General features: G+C 44.4%; 1 protein-coding gene across 2 annotated transcripts in view; it reads right to left on the bottom strand.

Annotated features, from left to right (window-relative positions):
- Positions 1–14457: 14457 nt before the first annotated feature.
- rbl1 (retinoblastoma-like 1 (p107)) overlaps positions 14458–24238 on the bottom strand; it is an 83309-nt gene continuing 73528 nt past the window's right edge. For both annotated transcript variants that reach the window (XM_069884547.1, XM_069884548.1), the window contains 2 exons: positions 21130–21294; positions 14458–20524 (listed from right to left, as the gene is read on the bottom strand). In XM_069884547.1, coding sequence (XP_069740648.1) covers positions 20354–20524; positions 21130–21294 — 336 coding nt within the window. In that variant the 3' untranslated portion in view covers positions 14458–20353. The remainder of the gene's footprint in view (positions 20525–21129; positions 21295–24238) is intronic.

Raw genomic sequence — 24238 nt, 5'->3', positions numbered from 1 at the left:
TGAAGCATTGGTATGTATCCTTGCTACACAAAACACACTGTTTGACTTTCTGAGTTTCTCCAGCATGTGCATTTACCCAGTTCCCCTAGTAGTTTGTATTTTGCCCCATTTTTAGCATCTGTGGTCTCCATGGACAGTGTCAGACCTGCCATGAAACCTTTACCAAATGCAGCCTGAGGAGGGCAGCAGAGACCAAGAAGTGGGAGAACACAAACCATTCCCCATGTGGTGGCAAGGTGAAACATTATTTAGATGTGGTCTTATTACAGGTAAGGACAGCAAGCCATTTCCAACAAGTGGGTCTGATTGGACATTCGACAGCCAGGGCCACCACTGACCAAGGCTGCCAGAATGGGGATTTGGGGTGAGTGGCTCCAGTCCTTATTCAAACATCCAAGAGGGTTTGACAGGGTAGCAGGAGAACAGTGTGGGGTAAGAGGGTAAGTCCCAAGACCACTGAGGCCCAGGTGGAGACTGCCCCACGATGACCTCAGGAGAAGACTACTGGCCTCAACTACCAGTTCCCAGAACCAAAAGTGCAGTGATCTTTCAAATATTCATCCATTCACCTTAAACATATCTGATGATCTGACCTCCACTACTCTCATAGCAGAGAATACCAGAGATTTACCTCCATCTGAGAAGAAATATTTACATGTTTCAGGTTTCACTGACCAGCCCTGAGTTGTGTATCCTTGTCCATGACTCTCCCACTGTGGAAACAGCTGCCATGTCCAACCGCCTTGGATGTTTGAATAAGGAGGTGAGCTACTTACCCCCAAATCCCACTCTGACAGGCTTGGTCCTTATGTGGCTGGGGAGTGAAGAGTCTGTACTGTGGTGGAAATGGCTGCTGCCCAGTACAGGGTGGCTTGCTATCCTATCTGTAGCAAGACCACTCCTGAATAATGTCTCAGCTGTGTCCATGTTTTGCCACCAGCCCAATGCTTCCCAGGCCCTGCCTGTCCTCACGTCTGTATTGTGGATTGCAGCCTGGTTACTGTTGCTTCTGACATAAACTGAAGACCTGTTCAAAGTGTTCTTTTAGAGACCAAAGGTCCAAGATGATCTGGTGGGAATCCCCACAGAAAACTAACCAGCTGTGGCCTAGTGGAAAAGGAGTTTATCCAACATGCCTACCTCTTCTCCAAATGACCTGCAGGAACTAACTCTGTTGTCAAATTCTACCTTCACCTGTATAGTTGATCAGGCAGAAAATTAAATCAGAATTAATATTAAGACAATGTTTATTTAAAACTCCAAAATAAACTTTACTCACAATAAATTATTTTCCAAAGAAATTTTAAAAAATTTTTTATGCACCCTTAGCATCAAGTCACATTGCACGGTAAAGATGAGTTTTTCCAGGACCACGGAGCATATTTACATAAATATGTTGAACACATTGAAATATTAAGATGTATACAGTGAAAGTCCATGGTACACTATCCAACTACTGATGGAAGGCTCACAGTTCTACAATTCCAATGATTCTCCCTATTTTTTTTAGTGACATTTGCCATTCTCCAACCCTCTGGTACCTTTCCTGTAGTCAGGGAGTACGCAGGGATCATCGCCAATGCCCTAGCGATCTCTTGCCTCACTTCCATAGAACATTTCAGCACAGAAACAAGCCCTTTAGTCTGTCCCAAACTATAATTCTACCTAGTCCCACTGATCTGCACAGACTATAGCTCTCACACCCATGTACCTGTCCAAATATATTTTTTTAAATGTTAAAGTTGAGTCCACATTCACCACTTTAGCTGTGCAAAGAGGTTCCCCCTCAACCTTTCCCCTTTCACCTATGTCCTCTGGTTTGTATCTCACCTCACCCCAGTGGAAAAAGCCTACTTGCATTTACTCTATCTGTACCCCTCATAATTTTGTAAACCACTATTGAATCTCTTTCCATTTTTATATGCTATTGGGAATCAAATCCTAATCCATTTAAACTGTAACTCAGTTCCTGAAATCTGGGCAACATCTGAGTAAATCTCTGCACTCTTTCTATCTTATTGATTTCTTTCCTGACCAAATCTGCACACAATATGCCAAATTTCTCTTAGATAACTTTACCATAACACCCCAATTCCTATACTTGATTTATGAAGGCCAATATGCCAAAAACTCTCTTTACCACCTTATCCATCAGTGTCATCACTTTTCAGGGAATTATGTATCTGTATTCATATAACAATTACAACACGAAAACAGGCCAATTTGGCCCTTCTATTCTGCACTGATCCCTCTGTCATCCCACACTCCTCAGTGCCCTACCATTTACTGTGTATGTCTTTTCTTGGTTTGTCCTTCCAAAATGCAATACCTTACACTTGTCTGCTTTAAATTCCAACTGCTATTTTTCAGCTGGTCCAGATCCCTCTGCAAGTTTTGAAAACCTTCTTCACTGTCCACAACACCTCCAATCTGTAAACTTGCTGATCCAATTTACCACATCATCATCCAGATCATTGATATAGATGACAAGGAACACCACTAGTCACAGGCCTAAAAGTCAGCGAGGCAATCATCCATAAATCCATAAAGCTAACATATAAACCCATTTACTACTTCAGCATGAATACTAAGCTACTGATCCTTCCTGACTAACTCCCATGTGGGACCTTGTCAAAGGCCTTCCTAAAGTCCACATCCTTTCCTTTGTCAACTTTCCTGGTAACCTCCTTGAAAAACTCCATGGTTGGTTAAACACGACTTACCACGTACAAAGCCATGTTGACTATCCGTAATCAGTTCCTGGCTATTCAAATAATTGTATATCCAATCTTAGAACATCTTCCATTAATTTACCTATACTAACGTCAAGCTCACCAGCCTATAATTTCCTGGGTTACTTTTGGAGCCTTTTTTAAGCAACAGAACATTGTGAGCTCCCCTCCAATCCTGCAGCACAACACCCATGGCTAAGGACATTTTAAATATTTCTGCCAGAACCCCTGCAATTTTTACACTAGCCTCCCTCAAGGTTCGAGAGAATATCTTGTCAAGCCCTGGGGATTTATCCATCCTTATTCACTCTAAAACAGCAAGCATTTCCTCCCCTTTAATCTACATCAGTTTCATGACCAGAAGCTGTGTCTTGTCTTTGGTAGGTCATTCCCACACCCCCCCCCCCCCCTCCCAATAGTATGCAAATGAGCATGTGTTCTTGAGATGAATGGCCATCCGGCAATTCCAGTCACTCAGTTTCCTGCCTCCAAGGTGTGATAGCATCACTGTAACTCTTGTCTTTCACCCCCTCTGCCTCCTGAATGATCCAGAGTTCATCCAACTCCAGTTTTCTTCCTGTAAGGAGTTCCAGTTGGATACACCTCACAAATGAAGTCATCAGGGACACTACTCACTTCCCTGGTGCAGCTGGGACAGGCTTCTCTAACCTTGTTTTATATTGTTATAGACAATGGGAATGGCTAAATTTGGGTCAATCTCCTTGCTGAATCCTTTTGTTCCTCAACAGGGTTGTCCTTACCTTATCCCAACTCCTGTACCACCCACTCTGCTCAGTGAAGCCACATGAACCCAATTGTACACTGGGTCACTGCCTCTTCCTTTCATTGGCCTCAACTCATTAGCCAATGGAGAAATTTAAACAAGCACCTACCTGTTCCGTTGCTTTTTAAACACTCCTTGCTCCAAGTCCACGCTCGCAGTCCTCGACAACAAAACTTCCTGTAGTAACTAAGCAGGGGCATTTTTTGTCTAGTCCTGGGGACTTATAAATCCGAATGTTTTTAAGAAGATCCAAGACTCTCAACCCCTTTCACACTTGCACGTTTCCAGATGCCAGCATTGTAATCAGGCAAGTAGAAAAAGGGGAATTGCATTATGGGATTGAAATGATCCAAATTTTTCCGAGAGTGCAGAAAATGTGAAGGAAGATTAAAATGAAGGTATAAATTTTGCCGTGGGCAATTCGCAGTGGGGAACAGAGTGAGAGGGAGAGAGGAAATAAATAGCAATAACAGACAATTTTTAAACAGCGCGGGATAGTGGGTAGCGCTATAGCGCACAATTTATAAAGAGCGTGGGAAAAAGCGATGGCAGGCCTGACTTCCCAGAATGCAGTGCAACAGAGAAACCCTCCATGAGTGCTCTGTGTGTGCAGCCACGTACACAGCCCTTTCTCTGCTGCATGGCACTCTGGGAGGGCAGGTCCGCCATTGGCTTTTCCCCACAGTATCTATAAATTGTATCTGATAGTACTGGTGCAATACATTTTGCACCAGTTGTATCTCACGCTACAAAGATTACACAAGGTCAAACAGGAAATCTCAGACCTGGGTTTTAAATGCAGCACAGAGACAGGAACATCTGTGCATTCAATGTGGTTTATGCACCAGGGTGAGACCCTTTTGAGTAGAATTAGGGGACATTTAAAAAGAAATCACAGGGGTGCAAGACCCAGCCTTATTCCTGCTTGGAAACATTGTGGATGTGTGTCCAAGATTGTCTAAACATCAAATTCAATTTGTGAAGGTGGCCAGGAAATGAATAATGGTTACCTGGAAATTTGACTCTCAGCTAAGCATAGGAAGATGCAACATGGAGATGCAGAGCTGTGTTCCCCTGGAGAAAATTACTTATAACTTAAGGGGGGGGGGGGGGGAGAGAGAGAAATGGCACATTCGTTGAGGTGTGCAGCCACAGGTGTGATTAGCCTCCCCAGAGCCCTTCTCAACAGGAACAGTTGGATCTCATAAGCCCTGAAACACTGAGAATGAGGGGAAAACTCGGAAATCCTGCTGGCTCCCCCTCCACCTTTTTTCTCTTTCTTTTCTTCCTTATATATTTGTAATAATTGATTTTTATGTTTTTGCTTGGGGTGAACGAGAGGGGGGGGGGGGGAAGGGAAAGGGAGGACTAGGCAAAGATCCCCAATATCCTTCAAAAGTCAAGGTTCCCTATGTCTTCTAACTTTGAATATACAAACTCTGCACTCTCAAAATTTCATCTTTGAAGACCCTCCACTTAACTCGCACATTCTTGCCCAAAAACACTTTATTCCCAATCCATGCATTCTAGATCCTTTCTCATTTCCTCAAAGTTGGCCTTTCTCCAATTTAGAATCACAACCCGAGGCCCAGACCCGTCCTTCTTCATAATTCACTTGAAACTAATGGCGATGTGATCACTTGACCCAAAATATTCTTCTACTCATCCTTCTGTCACCTTTCCTGTCTCGTTCCCTAATTGGTTCCTCTTATATTTTGATTTTAAAAATTTTCCTGAACACCTTTGACAAACTCCAAACCATCCAGTCCTTTTACAGTATGGGAGACCCAGTCAATATGTGGAAAGTTAAAATCTCATATTATCACAAATTTAGGTTTTCTACTGCTGTTGCAATTCTTGCTGACTATTGGGCAGTCTATAATACAATCCCAGGAGTGTGGTCATACCTTTCTTGTTCCTCAGATCCACCCATATAGCCTTAGCAGACCAGCCCTCTGGTCTGTCCTGCCTGAGGACAGCTGTGATATTTTCCCTGACGAGCAATGCCACTCTATTCCCCACCCCCCCCCCCCCCCCCCCCCGCCCACCATCATTCTATCATGTGTAAAGCAACAGAAGCCTGGAACATTGAGCTGCCAGTCCTGCCTCTTCTGCAACCAAATTTCACTGATGGTCACAGTCATAATTCTCCATGACATCTTGTCTGCCTCACTCATAAACCCTTGGTCAGATTTCAGTGTGTGTACCAAGGGCAGTTCAGGTCACCACTCAAGAGGAGGTCCACCAGCTCGTGGCCTTGGATGGAGAGGTTCGGACTGGACTCTCTGGAGTGGAGGCGAAGAGGGGGGCAGTACTACGGTTTTCTTTTTTCTTTCTTTGGCTTGGCTTCGCGGATGAAGATTTATGGAGGGGTATGTCCACGTCTGCTGAAGGCTCGTTGGTGACTGACAAGTCCGAAGTGGGACAGGCAGGCACGGTTGCAGCAGTTGCAAGGGAAAATTGGTTGGTTGGGGTTGGGTTTTTCCTCCTTTGTCTTTTGTCAATGAGGTGGGCTCTGCGGTCTTCAAAGGAGGTTGCTGCCCGCCGAACTGTGAGGCGCCAAGATGCACGGTTGGAGGCGATGTCAGCCCACTGGTGGTGGTTAATGTGGCAGGCACCAAGAGATTTCTTTAAGCAGTCCTTGTACCTCTTCTTTGGTGCACCTCTGTCTCGGTGGCCAGTGGAGAGCTTGCCATAGAACACGATCTTGGGAAGGCGATGGTCCTCCATTCTGGAGACGTGACCCACCCAGTGCAGTTGGGTCTTAAGCAGCGTGGATTCGATGCTTGCGGACTCTGCCAGCTCGAGTACTTCGATGTTGGTGATGAAGTCACTCCAATGAATGTTGAGGATGGAGCGGAGAGAGCGCTGATGGAAGCATTCTAGGAGCCGTAGGTGATGCCGGTAGAGGACCCATGATTCGGAGCCGAACAGGAGCGTGTGTATGACAACGGCTCTGTACACGCTGATCTTTGTGTGTTTCTTCAGGTGGTTGTTTTTCCAGACTTTTGTGTAGTCTTCCAAAGGTGCTATTTGCCTTGGTGAGTCTGTTGTCGATCCTTGCATCAGATGAAATGGTGCAGCCGAGGTAGGTAAACTGGTTGACCGTTTTGAGCTCTGTGTGCCCAATGGAGATGTTGGGGGGGCTGGTAGTCATGGTGGGGAGCTGGCTGATGGAGGACCTCAGTTTTCTTCAGGCCAAACATTTTGGCAGTTTCCGCAAAACAGGACGTCATGCGCTGGAGAGCTGGCTCTGAATGGGTAACTAAAGTGGCATCGTCTGCAAAGAGTAGTTCACGGACAAGTTGCTCTTGTGTCTTGGTATGAGCTTGCAGGCGTCTCAGATTGAAGAGACTGCCATCCGTGCGGTACCGGATGTAAACAGCACGAAAACCAACAAGGTCGGGTCAGATACAGCAATGAGCTCTCTGAACCCTTCTCCATTGACAACAGCGTGAAGCAAGGCTGCATCCTCTCACCAACCCTCTTTACTACAGTTTATAAATAAGAGGGATGAACACTAGGTGGGTAAAGCGAGACAACATACAATGCCTCCATAACGTTTGAGAGACTTTTTTTTTTATACCTTATTTGCCCCTGTGCTCCACAGTTTTAATAAGACATTTTCACATTCCAAAATTTATTCAAGATAATTTGTATACATTTTGGTTTGACCACGTAGAAATCACAGCACTTTTTATACACAGTCTCCTCATTTCAGAACAACATATTTGGTACATAGCAACGGTACGAATATTAAAGCAGTCATGTTTAATACTTTGTTGCATATCCCTCGCATGCAATGACTGCTCGAAGTCTGTGATTCAGACATCACCAGGTGCTGAGCATCTTCTTGGATTGTTTTTGTGCAATCAGATGACAATAAACTTGACTTGATGCTCTGCCAGGCCTCGACTGCAGCCCCCTTCAGTCCCTTGTTTGTTTCAGGGACTTGTCCTCTTAAGTTTTCTCTTCAGCATAAGGAAGGCCTGCTCAATTGGATTTAGATTGGGAGAATGACTTGGCCATTCAAATATTTTCCAGTTTTTAGCTTTGGAAAAACTCCTTTGTTGCTTTAGCAGTATGTTTGGGATTATTGTCTTACTGTAGGATGAAACAATGTCCATGAATTTGGAGGCATTTGCTCGAACTAGTGCAGATGCACCTCAGAATTCATTTTGCTAATGGCCATCAGCAGTTACATCATCAAGATATATTTATGAAAAAAAAACCCCAAAAATAGAATACCAGTATTAAAAAAAAGCTTAGAACCAAGCCTTGAACTCTTCTACCTGCACCAATGAAACAATTAAACATCTGTGAAGCCAAATGACCCAAACTATTATAGTCCCTGAAATGTGGGGACTATGTGTAAAAAGTGCTGTAATTTTTACATGGTCAAATCAAAATGTCTACAAATAACCTTGGATAAAATCTGGAATGTGCACTTTATATGTTTGATTACAAATTTAAAACTGGAGCACAGGGGCAAATATTGGAGGGCTCCGTAGGTTTCAGGAAAGTGAACCAGAGAGTATGGTGGGTTCTGGGTCACTGCAGACCAAGTGCTGTCAATGGGGTTAGTGCAGATGGTCATTGTAGTTCCATATAACCATATAACAATTACAGCACAGAAACAGGCCAGTTTGGCCTTTCTAGTCCTTGGTGAACACCTTCCCATGTTGAATATTTATGGATTTTGGAGGGGGGTGGGTAGAGGGGAGGGAGGGAATAAGTCAAGAAATTATTAGAAGACACCGAGAATTTAATTCAGCTGAAGAAGTGTTGTGGCGAAAGGGTTACAAGTCCCATGCTGTGCATTTTGCTGATTGTAGAAGACAGGACACTGAGTGGGCACATTTGATTCCTGGATGACGGCTCCAGTGAGGTGGGTCCTCCCTGATCAAGAACCAGGCACCACTGGCACGTCAATGAGGAGAGGAGCTCTGAACAGTCTCACCTGTAGGATCTTCTTGCTCAATGCCAATAACAAACAGTGTTCACTCTGCATTAAAATGGCATTATACAAAGTAAATGTTTACATTATTAACTTCAACGGACTTCCTGTTTCCCATCCTGTTTCTCGCACTGATATTTCTCAGCCTGCTGACTTCCTCCAGAGTATGTCTGACCCTAGATGCCAGTTAGCAAGGTAGAACCTGGAATATTGCAGGTTGAGAAATATTGAAAAGGTTCCACATGATCCAGGGTTCCTCTCCAAAGCTACTTTCTTCTCACTTTTCAGGAAGTGGCGCTGAGCTGCAGTGCGTGTGGAGAAGGTGTTCCCACGCTGCAGTCACACCCAGTCATAATATGGGACAGGGATAGCTTTCAGTTAAGATGCTGGTGCTCTCCTATACCCTTGGTGGTTGGGTAGGTAACTGCAGTTCATTTGGGATGGTGTGAATACGGGGTCACTGACCAACTGAGCTGCTTCCAACCTTGGCCAGCACACGCCCTTGAGAGAACTCCCTGAACCTGTCATGGAGCCCACACTACTTTCCCCAGATGATCAGGAGGAGGAGTGGAGATGAGTTACCTTCTCCAGCTCTACCCTGTGTGGGGTTTTCAGTAGGTTTATAATGACGCACTGACCCGACTCCACAGGAGAAGCACCAGTCAGCGGCCACAGGTGTTTATCGGGTATGGCAGGTTCAAGGGAGACATCTCACACAGATGAGTTGGGAACTCAAACTTCCATCCTGCCCTGTCTGGGTATTTGGCTTTGATGAATGTGGGGGGCTCTGGTTTCACTGGCTGACTGTCCTGACCATTTAAACAGTTCCACTTGATTTGCCCGCTTCTTTGACCCAAAACAGTCAAGGAAGCGTGTGGTTGTTGTGTGGTACGCATACGTGGTGAACTCCAGGTCATTCAGCCCCACAAAAGGTCAGCAGGCACAGCCTCAGGGAACACATTAAATAGCTCAACTAATTAAATCTAACACACACACACACCAGGATTCTTACCACCCAAGATAAACGTGAGCTATTCCACAAGTCTTCTTCTTTGGTTTGGCTTCGCGGATGAAGATTTATGGAGGGGTAAAATGTCCACGTCAAGCTGCAGGCTCGTTTGTGGCTGACAAGTCCGATGCGGGACAGGCAGACACGGTTGCAGCGGAAAATTGGTTGGTTGGGGTTGGGTGTTGGGTTTTTCATCCTTTGTCTTTTGTCCGTGAGGTGGACTCTGCGGTCTTCTTCAAAGGAGGTTGCTGCCCGCCAAACTGTGAGGCGCCAAGATGCACGGTTTGAGGCGATATCAGCCCACTGGCGGTGGTCAATGTGACAGGCACCAAGAGATTTCTTCAGGCAGTCCTTGTACCTCTTCTTTGGTGCACCTCTGTCACGGTGGCCAGTGGAGAGCTCGCCATATAACACGATCTTGGGAAGGCGATGGTCCTCCATTCTGGAGACGTGACCCACCCAGCGCAGCTGGATCTTCAGCAGCGTGGACTCGATACTGTCGGCCTCTGCCATCTTGAGTACTTCGATGTTGATGATGAAGTTGCTCCAATGAATGTTGAGGATGGAGCGGAGACAACGCTGGTGGAAGCATTCTAGGAGCCGTAGGTGATGCCGGTAGAGGACCCATGATTCGGAGCCGAACAGAGTGTGGGTATGACAACTGCTCTGTATACGCTAATCTTTGTGAGGTTTTTCAGTTGGTTGTTTTTCCAGACTCTTTTGTGTAGTCTTCCAAAGGCGCTATTTGCCTTGGCGAGTTAGTTGTCCATCTCGTTGTCGATCCTTGCATCCGATGAAATGGTGCAGCCGAGATAGGTAAACTGGTTGACCGTTTTGAGTTTTGTGTGCCCGATGGAGATGTGGGGGGGCTGGTAGTCATGGTGGGGAGCTGGCTGACGGAGGACCTCAGTTTTCTTCAAGCTGACTTCCAGGCCAAACATTTTGGCAGTTTCCACAAAACAGGACGTCAAGCGCTGAAGAGTTTGGCCTGGATTCCACAAGTATTTCCTATTTAAACACCCAGGAATTTGAAAAGTTTTCTGGAGTTTGTTCTTTAGGAATGTGGCCCCTCCCTGGCAGGCCAGCAGTTAATGTCCACCCCTCACTGTCCCAAGGAGAGTATTTCAGTTTGTCTGGCCAAAGGGCTCTGTGGGATCAGGCCATATTTGGAAAGCAATGATCCCCTCATAACTGCCTACTCATTCTTCCATCTTCACAAATCATTCCTCTTCATGGATCACCCCTTGAAACCAGGCCAGGTCTATCACGGATGGTGAGAGGAAACAAGGCCCCAGGTGAGGCAGGGAGGAGGGTTGATACACTATCAGACAGAGCAGTAAGTGTAGCTGAGGAACAAGTTGATGATAATCAAACTGCAGAAGCTGGAAATCAGAAATAAAATCAGAAAATGCTTGAATAATCTAAAAGGTCAAGCAACTATGGAGGAAGAGCAGAGAGCAAGTTTAGAGGTGAGAGTGTCTTGCCTTGACAACAGGTAATATTTGACCTTGGTCATTGTTCTTCCATCGGACAGGCAAAGGTGGGATGAGTCAGCCTGTGCCTGTATCAGCAAATTCCCCACAGAATTCAGCACAGCTGATGAAACAGCTCCACTACAGATACAACCAGTATCACCTTACCAGCAGCAGCAGCAAACACCACTGACCAGAAAATCGGCCCCACTCTGTCCTGCACTGATGTCCTGGGCTCATCACTGACCAACAGCCACAACCATCATCCTCTGGGTGAAGGAAGACCCCAACCACAACATTCATTTTCTCCAGGGTTCAGTGAGGACAGTTCCTCTCCCCTGGAGCTTAGCTCCATGCTCCAGAGACCCATGCAGATGAAGCATTGGAGTTCGAGTCCTGCTGAGGCCCAGGTTAATGATGAATAAGGCCCAAGGATCCATTCTCCAAGCCCTCAGGCCTCGCCACCCCAACCTGCCAGCTTGCCCATCAGGAACCTAGGCACAGTGCGAGGCCAGGGCAGCAACAGTAAAAAAGCTGCCCGATTCACCCTGAAACTAGCCCCACCCAGGGAGGGAACTGGGTCGTGATCAATCCAGGATCAGTGCAGGGGGTCAGATGGCCCAGGGTGGATGAGCCAGGGTGAGTGCAGGATGCACAGGATGACAGATGAGCCAGGATGGGTGCAAGGTGCAAAGGATGACAGACGAGCCAGGATAGGTGCAGGGAGACGGATGAGGCAGGGTAGGTGCTGTTCTAGGGAAGGGAGGGCAGGTGGATGGTGACAATAAGCAGGCGGGGAGGAAGCTGATGAACCTGTGATAATCGGTTCACACTTGCTCTGTGAACGGGGAACCGTCGTAAACATCCAGTTAACTGCAGCACCACAACCTGTGTATCGTTCCAAAGTCTGCCATTTAAGAAATACTCCAGGGAAGGAAACATGTGGTGTTGGGGGAGCTCGAGGCGTCTGGGGATGGGCAGCCAGATGGAGATCAGATCAGCAGTGACCTTGATGAATGGGACCTCCCCCTCTTGTAGACCATGATGCGACAGGTAACCCATTTTGTCTGCATGTCCAGGAGACAGACGTACCAGGGCCACTTCATCAGAGGAACACTGGACCAGGCTTGGCTGCAGGTCATTGCAGATGAAACCCACCACAAACCTACAGGAACCATGCTAACTTCAGCAATGGCTCTCCTGACAGGATGCAAGACATCACAGTGGAAGTTCTGTGGTGTAAATTCTAAGTAGAATCTGTCACTGAGAATAGGCAGAAGCCAGGATTTGATAGCGTTAGGGTTAGGGTGATCGAGACAGCTCCCTGGGTAGTGCTCTTTCCAGGCTGTTTTCCATCAGCCTGGCCAGATAGCATTCTAAGAATTTGTTTGGCAGGGTCCTTCAATCCCAATAACTTGCACTAATGCAGTTCCAACCAAGAAGAGAGCATGTGAGCAGGTAGGTAGGGAGCTCATCCAAAATGGGGGTGGAGGTGGGAGAGAAGCAGAGGATGGGGGTGGGGTGTGTGGGAAAAGTGTCCAGGAAGAGAGTTCATGCAGAGACAGCTTGACCTTGCAAACTCGCAATGGGCAGGGACCCCACAACCTGCTGTACACAGCTGAAGGAAAGTCACGAAGGCCCGCAGGTTGTGGAAAATCAAAAACAGAAAATGCGGGAACCACTTGGCCTGCATGTGGACAGTCGTCAGAAACAGTCAACATCTCAGGTTGAAGACCCTTCCGCAGAATTGGGAAAGGGAGAACAACTTAGTTTTCAGTTCCGGAGAGAGTAGAGGAGAGCTGGAACGCTAAAGGAAATATCACTGATATAGAGAGAGCGGGATTGCTGTGGGGAACGGTTGGAAGATGAAGGCATTGGGAGAGAGGTTGGGAAATAGAACATCAACAACTACAATCTGTTGTAGGCCATGGGTGAGCCTTGGGTTTGGGTGAGGAGTGGGGGCTGTCTATGGTTTCATAACTTGATGTTTCCTTTCACAGTAGATTAACAGCACAAACTGGCTCTTTTATTCCAGAGACAACCAGATCCCAAACTTTTTGTTCACAGATCTTCCCTGAGCAGCTTGTTATTTTTCTCTCAGACAGAACCTTCCATTGAAGCTTTGACATACTTTTCCTCTTTTCTCTTTCAGAGTCCACAACACAACCTTCAGATCTCAAGTGCTTCATAAGCTCCTGCAGTCACTGCAGACAACACTAGGCTGAAATCGGTCAGGTGCATGCTACAAGAGGGATTTCTCACAAGGGACGACTCTCTATCACTTCCTTGTGGCAGCTCTGGATACTACAAACAAGAAAACTTGTAAAGGAACATGAAAGTGGACTACAAAAATTTAGGCAAAGATGTAAAAGGTAGATTGCTTACAGTAAAAAAAGGGAGGATTTAAAATGGAGAACAAAATAGCAGAGCAATTAATGAAACATTTCAGATAAAAATGAATTTAACCTCCCCCAACTCCCATTGGGAAGACTATTCACAACTGAGATCACTTTAATGCTGTAGTTATTAGACTCCTGAATGAACCTCACTGGAGTCATATAACAGGTTAAACGAGACACTGCAGATACTGCAAAACTGGAGCCACACACAGAATGCAGGAGTAACTCAGCGGGTCAGGGAATTTCCGTGGAAGATGATAGACAATTAACAGATGGCTGAAATCTTTCGCCAGGAACAGGAATAACCGGGTGGACACCTGAATAATTAGGTGAAGGATGGGCTAAGTGGACTGGCATGTGACAGGTGAATACAGGTGGCAAAGGAGAAAAAGATGCTGAAGTAATAGGAGGGATAAAGGATCGAGAAAGACAAACTTTGATAGGAAGGAGGGAGCGGTGGGGGGGGGGGAGAGAGAGGAGAATAGCTGGAGGGAGGAAGGCGTGAATGATGCGCAGGTGGGGAGAGGATTTTCGTCCCAATAGTTTTTGCACCATTTTCAAACGCGTTTCTATCTCTGCTGCAGCAACGGTGAACCTTCCCAGGACACTGACTCCAGCTTTGGTGAGGTACAGATCCCACCTCCCAGAGAACTGGTCCAATATCCCAGGACAGTACAGCCTCCCGTTTGAACCATTTTTCCAGCCATTCCCATCTTTCTGTACTCACTGGCATGTGGAGATATGTGGCCATCATCCCTCTCAGCTTTTTCATCTCTTTGCTGAATCCTTAAAATTTGACCATTGAACCTCTTCAAAAGGCAATAAATTACAAATCTGGAACAAGAAAATTCTGATCTGTTGTTATTGCAGAAGTTGACCCCTTTCTCTTCCATCATTGTTTCTTATGGCGACCATGAACAACAGTCGGTAATCCTTCCCTGACCCCAAGGAACCCTCTCTACATCCCCTTATCACCACATCTATTCCAATTGCTCCCTTGTAATACATCACAATTGATAAATAGGTCAAATCTTACAGAATTTAAAAGTAACACCCATGGATGAAAGTGGCATTCCTTGAAAAAATTGGCAGAATCTAGATAGATTGCAGGTAAACAGTTTATTAAAAATAGTTTAAAAGTAAAAGAGAATTAAAGATGAGCATACCACTTTTCCCACACGGATAAAAAGCACGCAGTATCCAAATGGAAAGTTTAAAAATTATCACAAGCAATAAACGGTGCAAAACCGGCGAATGGGTCCAGGAATAGAGAACTTTGGTGTGATCTGTCCCAAATCAAATGGCGAGGCAATATTTATTAACCTCCACGTCAGTCAATGACGCCATTTATGGTATTGGTCTGAAGCACATCAGAAATGGAGGATTTTTAACCAGAATTGCTGTCTTCCCGTAAATGGTGCCTCTAATGCTACAAGAACAGAGTATTCAGTGGCTGGAGTTAGCTGATGCAGGATCTTCTCTGACCCACAGCCGAGCTTCTTAAAGCAAGAGGATGGAGCAAGTGGGACACACCCTGTTGTCTTCACTTCCTCGCATCCTCTGGCCGAGGAACAAGGCTGGAAATGTCAGACTAGCTGTCAATCTCCCAGAGGAATAAAATTCCCAAAAGGAAAATCCCCGGGAAATCACAGCAGATAAATGTCTTAATATTTTCATTCGCATTCCAAAGCAGAACTTGTCTCTCAATCCCATACACAAAGCATTAAAAGTACAAATATTAACTCATAGAATAATCTAAGCTATACAAATATACATGATAATTAACAATGCCCATCCTATTCTTTGAAAAAAATTAATGCAAAAGGAAGAGTGTAGATACTACACAATAGTTAAAACAACAGCTTATTGCAAATCTCAGAGGAGTAAATTTCAATCGCCTGTGAACTCAGATCTGGTATGCTGCAGTAGAAAGCTGCAGTATTTACATTTGACAAACATATAGTACCTTCTACAATATTTGGGACATAAACACATTTTCCTTTATTTACCCCTGTGCTCCAAATTTGTTATCAAACAATTCACATGATTAAAGTGGACATTCCAGATTTTATTCAAAGTTAGTTGTACACTTTTTGGTTTGACCATGTAGAAATTTTAGCACTTTTTATACAGAGTTCCCCATTTCAGGGGACCATAATGTTTGGGACATTTGGTTCACAGCTGTTTGCGAGTACTCGGGTACGTTTAATTGCTTCATTGGTGTAGGTATAAGAGAACTAGATTTGCTTCTAAGCTTTTGATCACCTTTAGAGTCTGTAGTTGCCATTTTTCTATGTGAGGGCCAGAGTTAGAACCATAGAACATTACAGCACAGAAACAGTCCCACGCCCATCCATTTACCTGTCCAAATTCTTCAATGTTAAAATTGAGTCCGCATTCACCACTTCAGCAGGCAGCAAGTTCCACACTCCCACCACTCTCTGAAGAGGTTCCCTCTAAACTTTTTCTCTTTCCTCTTAACCCATGCCCTTTGGTTTATATCTCAACTACCCTCAGTGGAAATGCCTACCGATATTTACTCTGTCTGCCCCCCTCATAATTGTGTATACCTTTATTAAATCTCCCCTCATTCTTCTATGCCCCAGGGAATAAAATCCTAACCTGTTCAACCTTGCCCTGTAATTCAATGTTTGGAGTTTGGGCAATATCCTTGTAAATCTCTCCATCTTATTGATATTATTCCTCTAGTTAGGTGACCAAAACTGAACACAATGCTCCAAATTTGGCCTCTCCAACGTCTTATACAACTTTACCCTAATATCTCAACTCCTATACTCAATACTTGGATTTATGAAGGTGCTACAAAATGCAACACCTCACACTTGTCTGCATTAAATTCCATCTGTCATTTTTCAGCCCATTTTTCCAGCTGGTCCAGATCCCTCTGCAAGCTTTAAAAACCTTTTTCACTGTCCACAAAGCCTCCAATCTTTGAGTCATCTGCAAACTTGCTGATCCAATTTACCACAGAATCATCCAGATCATTGATATAGATGACAAACAACAATGGTCCCAACACCGATCCCTGAGGCACACTAGTCACAAGCCCCCAGTCTGAGAAGCAATCATCCACCACTACTCTCTGGCTTCTCTAGCCATTGTCGAATCCAGTTTACTACTTCACCATAAATATCTAGCATCTGAACCCTCCTGACTAACCTCCCACATGGGACCTTGTCAAAGGCCTTACTATAGTCCATGTAGACAACATCTACAGACTTTCCTGGTTAACTCCTCAAAAAACTCTATAAGATTGGTTAAATACAACCTACCAACCACAAAGCCATGCTGACTATCCCTAATCAGTCAATGGCTATCCAAATAGTGTATATTTGATCTCTTAGAACACCTTCCAATAAATTATCGACTACTGATGTCAGGCTCACCCACCTATCATTTCCAGGGTTGAACCAGGCTATGAACATTTTAAATATTTCTGCCAGAGCCCCTGCAATTTCTACATTGGCCTCCCTCAAGGCCCGAGGAACTATCTTGTCAGGCTCTGGGGATTTATCCACTCTTATTTGCTTTAAGACAGCAAGCACTTCCTCCTCTTTAATCTGTACGGGTTCCATGCTTTTTTTCTTTACTTCTCTGACTGTGCCAATTTCCTGAGTGAATACTGATGAAAAAAATAAACATTCTCGATCTCCCCATCTCTTTTGGCTCCATACAAAGACGACCACTCTGATCTTTAAGGGGACCAATTTTGCTCTTAATATACTTGTAGAAACCCTTAAGATTTTCCTTCACATTGTCTGCCAATGAAAGTCAAAGAAGTCATTATGAGCCTGAAAATCAAGAATAAAACAGTAAGAGACAGCACCCAAACCTTAGGATTACCAAAATTAACACTTTAGAACATCATTATAGAGCATACAGGTGAGCTCACAGAGACTGGGAGCCAAGGAAGATCCCCACTGCCTGATGAAAGAAGAATTCTCCTCATAATGAAGAAATATCCCAAAAGCCTGTCCAAGAGATTCAGAAACACTCTTCAGGAGACAGGTTTAGAAGGGTCAATGCCTTCTGCCCACAGATGATTTCATGAACAGAAATATAGAGGCTACACTGCAAGATGCAAACCACTAGTTAGCCACAGAAAGAGGATGGCTAGATTACAGTTTGCCAAGAAGTATTTAAAAGAGGCTGCAGAATTCTGGAAAAAGATCTTGGGAACAGACGAGACCAAGATTAAGCTGCGTCAGAGCGAAGGCAAGAACAAAATCTGGAGGCGTAAAGAAATTACCCAAGATGTGGCAGCGTCACAGAGTAAACGTTCATATACAACAATAAATACAAAAAAAATCTATGAAAAGTAAGGCAGTGTCTGTTTCATTGATTATTCAGGAATCTGATGGCAGCGGGGAAGAAGCTGTCCTTACCATTGCTATGCCCCAAATAGTATGGTGCCTTGAAACGAGGGGACTATGTATAAAAAGTGCTCTAATTTCTACATGGTCATACCAAAATGTATACAAATAACCATGAATAAAATCTGGAATGTGCACTTTAATCACATGAATTGTTTGATTACAAATTTAAAACTGGAGCAAAGGGGAAAATAAAGGGAAAAGTATCTTTGTCCCAAATATTATGGAGACCACTGTACATTGAACAAATATAAATAAAATCAGAACATCTGATTCTCAATAATGGGATGAGACCTCCCAATGCATGGGGAAGGAAGGATGGGTTTCTTGCCATCAAAAGGAACCAATAATCATAGAGGTTAACAGTGGTAGGGTCTTATTTCCCTTTCAGGCAATGCATTTCTCATTTCATTATAATGTGGTACGAGGCAAATTTGGCTATTGAGTACATTCCAGCTCTCAGAGCATCCCCCTTCCCCCAGTTAGCTCCCTGTAACCCATTCTCTCTTAATAAGACCATAAGATACAAGAGCAGAAATAGGCCATCTGGCTCATCGAGACCACGCCATCATTCGTCATGAGCTGATCCATTCTCCCACTCAGCCCCACTTCCCTGCCTTCTCCCCCAAATTCTCATTAATTCCTAAATTTCCTTCCACAACCTACACTAAAAATAATTCAGTAACAAGGGAGAAAACCAGAACCTCTGTGAAACTTACAGTCATCAAGCCTAGAGATTCCAGAGGCGCAAAGGTCAGGATTAATGTGGGCTTGCTGGAACTGTGAGGCAGCAAACACAGCCTGCTGTGCATAGTGACCCAGGAAGTTAATACCAATTTGAAACTGGTAACAGGAAATATTCCTATAATTTTATTTCATTGTTTTAATGCATTTTTATAACAAGATCGGCCCCAAGTATTGAGATCACTTCCATCCTGGATCCAAAATAAAGTAAAGCTCTCTCTATTCGGTGCCCTTAATAAACAAAAGTGCTGGAGAAACTCAGCAGGTCCACCAACGTCCACAGAAGGCAAAGATATACAGTAAAACCCGTTATCAGGACAATGAAGCAATAGGCAAAAAAAATAGTGGGAAATAAACAGGTAAAAAATACCTGGAAGTTTAAAATTGGCGTGCCTCGCCAATCAAGCAACCATAATCTCAAGCAACCAGAAAAATTAATATCTACTAATCCTGATCGGTGCTGGATAACTGGTGCAGGGTTTTTACTATATAACATTCATTTCATTCTGTGCTCAAACTGTATCACTGTGCCACCCTTTATTCTGCAACAAGTCGAAAGCTTTCTACTCCCTAATCTCAGATCTTTTCCTAGAATCTGGCGTAGCTTCTGCTGTGGACTTGGTCCTGGATACCCACAGATGGATCTTCAGCCCCACTGGGGATTGGATCCCTGAGGTTCCATCTCATGGTCTATTTTGATCACTGCACAACACAGCACCTTGACAGAGAGAGACAATGACAGCATTTTAAAATGCGTAAAAGTCATGAGCCGCCAGCTACACTACACTGCTGCAGGATGCAGATAATTTCAGGATGTTAGAGTGGATGGAAATGCACCAAATCTCAGCAAGACAAGTTTCTTCAAAGCCACTTTTCAGCAAGCATATTCTTGAAAGCTGATGCATCTGCTTAACAGCACTGAATTTACTAAGGTCCCACCTCTGCAGACCAACATTTACAGTGAAGACCCACAGACCTCTTCACTGCAAACCAAAACAGTGAAGGAGAAGAAATAAGGCACTTTATAGCTGATGCTCCTGTGACACTGTACTGACATAAGCACAGGACGGGGGACTGTGGGAAATCCATAATGTCACCCCTGAACCCGAGGTTGATACTGAAGTACCAATCTCTCTGCCCCAGCACCTCACTTTCCTCCTAACAAGTCTCCTGACAAAAGCTTTGAGACAGCATGGGCACATCTGTGAGACCCACACAACAGTATTTATTTTAAGCAAAGGGATTTCAACAAATGAGAATTGTTTGTCAAAATCCATGAATCAGAGCACCGTGAAGTAATTGTTTGGGAATGGAACTGTAAAGTCCATTCCACTTTGAGAATTCTGCTGCACTAGGTGTTGGTATTTATTAGTGTTTTACTGAGAGGATGCAAAACTCCCAATATTTCTTTCTTTCTCTCTTGAAGCCCTCTGGAAACTTTCAAAATACATACATCGTAATGAAGAGTCAACTTTGTGAATCTTCTTGTTCTTGCCTAATAACAACCCAAATCAATCTAGTCACTGAAGACACACAAGCTGATCAAAGCCAAGTGAAGCTGCAAATGAGTGAAGCTGTTCATGTTCAAAACGAGCAGGCAGGCAGTGGTAAAACTAGCACCAACGTGAAATGTTGCTCCATCCAAGAATCACAGGCGCAGTTGCCCATAGTGTGCCTGGTTTGTAGACTGATTAGGAAACCACTGCTTTATTGTTTTAGTATCTGGTGACCCTGTGGAGACAAACCTGCTGCCAATGTACTAGGTAAATAAAGGAATTACACAATCTGGCAGGAATTCTTGGCTCTTTCCGGACAAATCCAGTTCTAAGATCTCTACATCATAAATTCTATGCTTTATGTTCTCAACGATTTGCCCGTTCGCTGACAACATCCTGTAGCCGCTTCAACAAAATGTCATCGTTTTCTTGACACAGATATTTTGTTGGTGGCTCACAGTCACTTTCCATGGTGAATGCTCGCTTCCTGCTCAGTCGCTCCCCCTGTTTGATCATACAGTTGATGTCCCTGAGATTCTGTGGAAAATCAGAAAGGGAACGGTTAGCTGGGGGCAGGAATACACACAACTTGATATCATCTTGGCCTCAGCTCCCCATAACCGTGAACCTCCCAACAGACTTTTTGGAGTCTGTTGCTCTAACGGGTGGAGAACTTCAATGAATCACAACTCTTGAAAAAGAATTCCTTGTCAAAAAAATGTCCACTTTTAATGACTCTCAAATTACCCTCCATCAGTTCTAGCTTCCCCCATGAGGGGAAACATTCACTGAGGTGAGAATTTGAACTATTTACATTAACTTTAACGTAGATAAATCACCAGCTCTGCCTGCCCAGTGTTGAGCTGCAGTTCTACAGGTGAATTGTATACTCAGTGGGTGAAGCAAAGGCTCCATGGTACTATTGGCACCCAGAGGTAGATAACCCAGATATGATACTGACCTCTGCTCACATTCCAGTCTTTTTCATCCATAAAATCATGTCTATTGCAGAAAAACATATGCAAGAATCTTAAGACAACTTGTATCATGTTAGAATGTTTAACACTGCTATTAATCTCCCTCCTAAATAAATCCAAAATTCATCAATAATCATGAGAAGGGAGTTAAAGGAGAAGCTTCACCTTTGATGGGCTCCTGTTGAACCTGTACATCATCGCTGTGCGTGGTGTGAGAGCAGTGCTGTTCTTGCGAGGGGAGATGTAAACTGCATGTTGTTGCGATATCCGCCGTGGAGATACAGGGTGAGGTTTAACATTTGGAAACGGGGAGAGTGGCGGTGCTTCCATCTGTCAAGGCAACATTTAAAACTGTAGTTAATGTTGAAATGTTACAGAACCAGCCTCAAGATCAAGTTGCTCGACAATCCCAAAAATCAGAAAAGGAAACGATTCCTGGAGCTTGGTCTGCAGATCCACCAAATACACAGGATTCCAAATACATAACTTACTGCTTTTGCCAAACAACTAGTTGTTTTGATAAAGTTAAGAAGCAGTTACATAACTGCTCATACATCCCAAGGCTTTTCACAAAATGAAATGTGGGGTGCATCACACAGGACACAGAAACAAATTTACCAGCCTGCCCTCTCTTCCTTTCTTCCTCTCAGGAGAAGGTCAAGAACTTCAATTTTTAGGTGCCAATATCTCCAAGGGTCTGTCCTGGTGCCTCCATGTTGATGCAATCACGAAGAAGGCTCGCCAGTGACTATACTTTGTGAGGTACTTGAGATTTGGTGCATCACCGAAGACTCTCGAAAACTTCTATAGGTGTATTGTGGAGAACATACTGACTGGTTGCATCACTGTCTTGTATGGAGGCACCACATCTCAGAGAGTTGTTAACTTGGCTTGCGACATCATAGGCACTAGACTCCATTCCATCGAGGACATCAAGGCAGTGCCTTAAAAAAGCAGCCTTTAATCCTCAAAGACCCCCACCACCCAGGCCATGCCCTTTTCATTCTGCTTCCATCGGGAAAAAGGTACAGGAGCCTAACGACGAGCACTTAGCAGCACAAGGTCAGCTTTTTCTCTGCTGCCATTAGATTCTTGAATAATCAATGAACAAAAGACACTATCTTATTTATCGTGCATTTTGCTACTTTTATTTTTTATATTATTGCTGTAGGATGGTTCATAATGTGAATGTTTGCACTGAGAAGCTGTTGCAAAACACAGAATTTCATGAATTGTTCATGACAATAAATTCTGATTCTTGTCACTGGATAAAATTTCCTCCAATTCCCATTGATTTTCTTTTCTGAGCCAACATATTATATTGACACCTGGTTCTGCTCTTCCCCACAAAAGGAAATGTCCCTGCATTCATTCTGTCAAAGCGAATGCTCATCTTAAACACTTCAATGAGGACCTGCCTGACTTTTCTGGCATCTTAGCTACCCTAACATCTCTAGTATCTGGCTCATTAATCCTCTCCAGTATCTCTGGATTCTTTCTAAGCAATGGCAACCAGAAGTGCACACAGCAACTAAGATCTGATGTAGGTGCAATATAATATCCCTAGTTTTCAAATTCCATTCATTTGGAAATGAACCTCAAATAAAATAGGTTGCTAAGCCCTCAGGATGGTTCTGAATGATGCGCTAACAATCAGAGATTAAAAACCAGGCTTGTGGGAGCTCCTGCCATCTCCGCTCTCTGCCACCCATCACTGACTCAGTCAGCTGCTGCAAAACAACGGATTTCGTGACTTGTTCATGCCAATAAATTCTGATAACCCTGGCTCTCCACCTACATTTACAAAGCAACACGAGATGCAGGACCTGGTTTGGAGGCGCTGACTGTGGCGAATTGTGCAGCCACTCTGCAATGAGAGGCAGGCTCAGGTCTGTCCCTGGCCAGCTGGGGGGAGGGGGGGGGCAGGGGGATAGGAAAGAGGGGTCGATTACTGGTGACTGTAGCACCTACTCCCTGTGTTGAATGTCCACCCTCTGCTCTCCCATCAGTTTCTGTCAGACGTGATGGAACCTCCCACCATATTGATATCTTGGGGCTGGGAAGAGGTGTGCAGCCATACAATAAGGGGAAGACAGCACCTTCCATTATGTCCAGCAGGCAGTGATGACAGGCACTGTTTATCAATGCTTGGAAGAGGTGCATCCAATCCCCATTAAAGCCCACATTCACCATGGTGTAGCCCCAAGTTGCAGCAACAATACTCAGCACAGCCCTCCCAACACTCTTTCACACTGGGCTGTGGGAGTATAGGGGAGCTCAGGCTTTGTACCAGGTTTTCAACACAGTAGCACCCAGATGTCTCTCCTCAAAATATCTTTGAGTGTTTGAATGGCAGGATCAGTGCTCTGTAGTATATCTCCTGGCAAACTGAGCACACAGGTATCCTGCTTCACACCCCACTCCCCAATTCTGCCCCCGCCACACAATTCCCCAGGGTAATCTGATACGCAACTTCAGGACATGAGTTCAAGTTGAGGCAGGGGAGGTGGTGGAGAGGGGCAGGGGAGGTGTGCAAGGCAAGCTTTTGCAGAGGGCCAGACCAGGCTGCCAGGAATAGTGATGAAAGCAGAGAGCAGTGTTTGAGGCTTCCAGACTGGCACATAAATAGCTAAATAGAGGGATATGAATCATGTGCAAGCAGATTCAGTTTAACGGCATCATGTTCAGCACAGACGTCATGGGCTGAAGGGCCTGTTCCTGTGCTGTTCAATGTTCCAATGTACTCCACACCCAATGGAGACGTTTGCATCTCTGCAGGTTTCTTTAACAATGAGTAATTTTCCACTGCTGCAAGGATAGAGTCCAAGACAGGTGATGATGGCAGCAAATTAACTTCAATGCTACTTTCTCATTGATTATGAACACCAAACAGTTTGATAACTTATTCTTCCCAGTTCGTTAACTCTCACTCCTACTGTCTGGAAAGGTCTCAGCTCTTTCAACAAGTGTAAACAGTCAGAAATAAAGGAGATTCAGAACCTTAAAAATAGTCTAGTTTTGTATCAGATTGTGGACAGAGCAAAAAGAATCAGAGAGGAGCCTTAAAAAAAAAGGACAGTGTTTAAGTTGATGACAACAATGTGAACAAGCAGAGAAAGTTATTTTCATGAAGGTGAAAGATTGTAGTGATTGAGAAATGTGAACTTTATCAGAATTATGGTTTATAGTTAATATTGTAGTCCCTCTCCTTCAATATATACTGTAAACACCCCTCCCCAAAAAGATAGGCAGCTGCCTGGGCTGATATGCTACA

This window comes from Narcine bancroftii, chromosome 6 (assembly GCF_036971445.1).
Source record: "Narcine bancroftii isolate sNarBan1 chromosome 6, sNarBan1.hap1, whole genome shotgun sequence".
Lineage (NCBI taxonomy): Eukaryota > Metazoa > Chordata > Chondrichthyes > Torpediniformes > Narcinidae > Narcine > Narcine bancroftii.
This window is presented reverse-complemented; position numbering and strand designations above follow the sequence as displayed.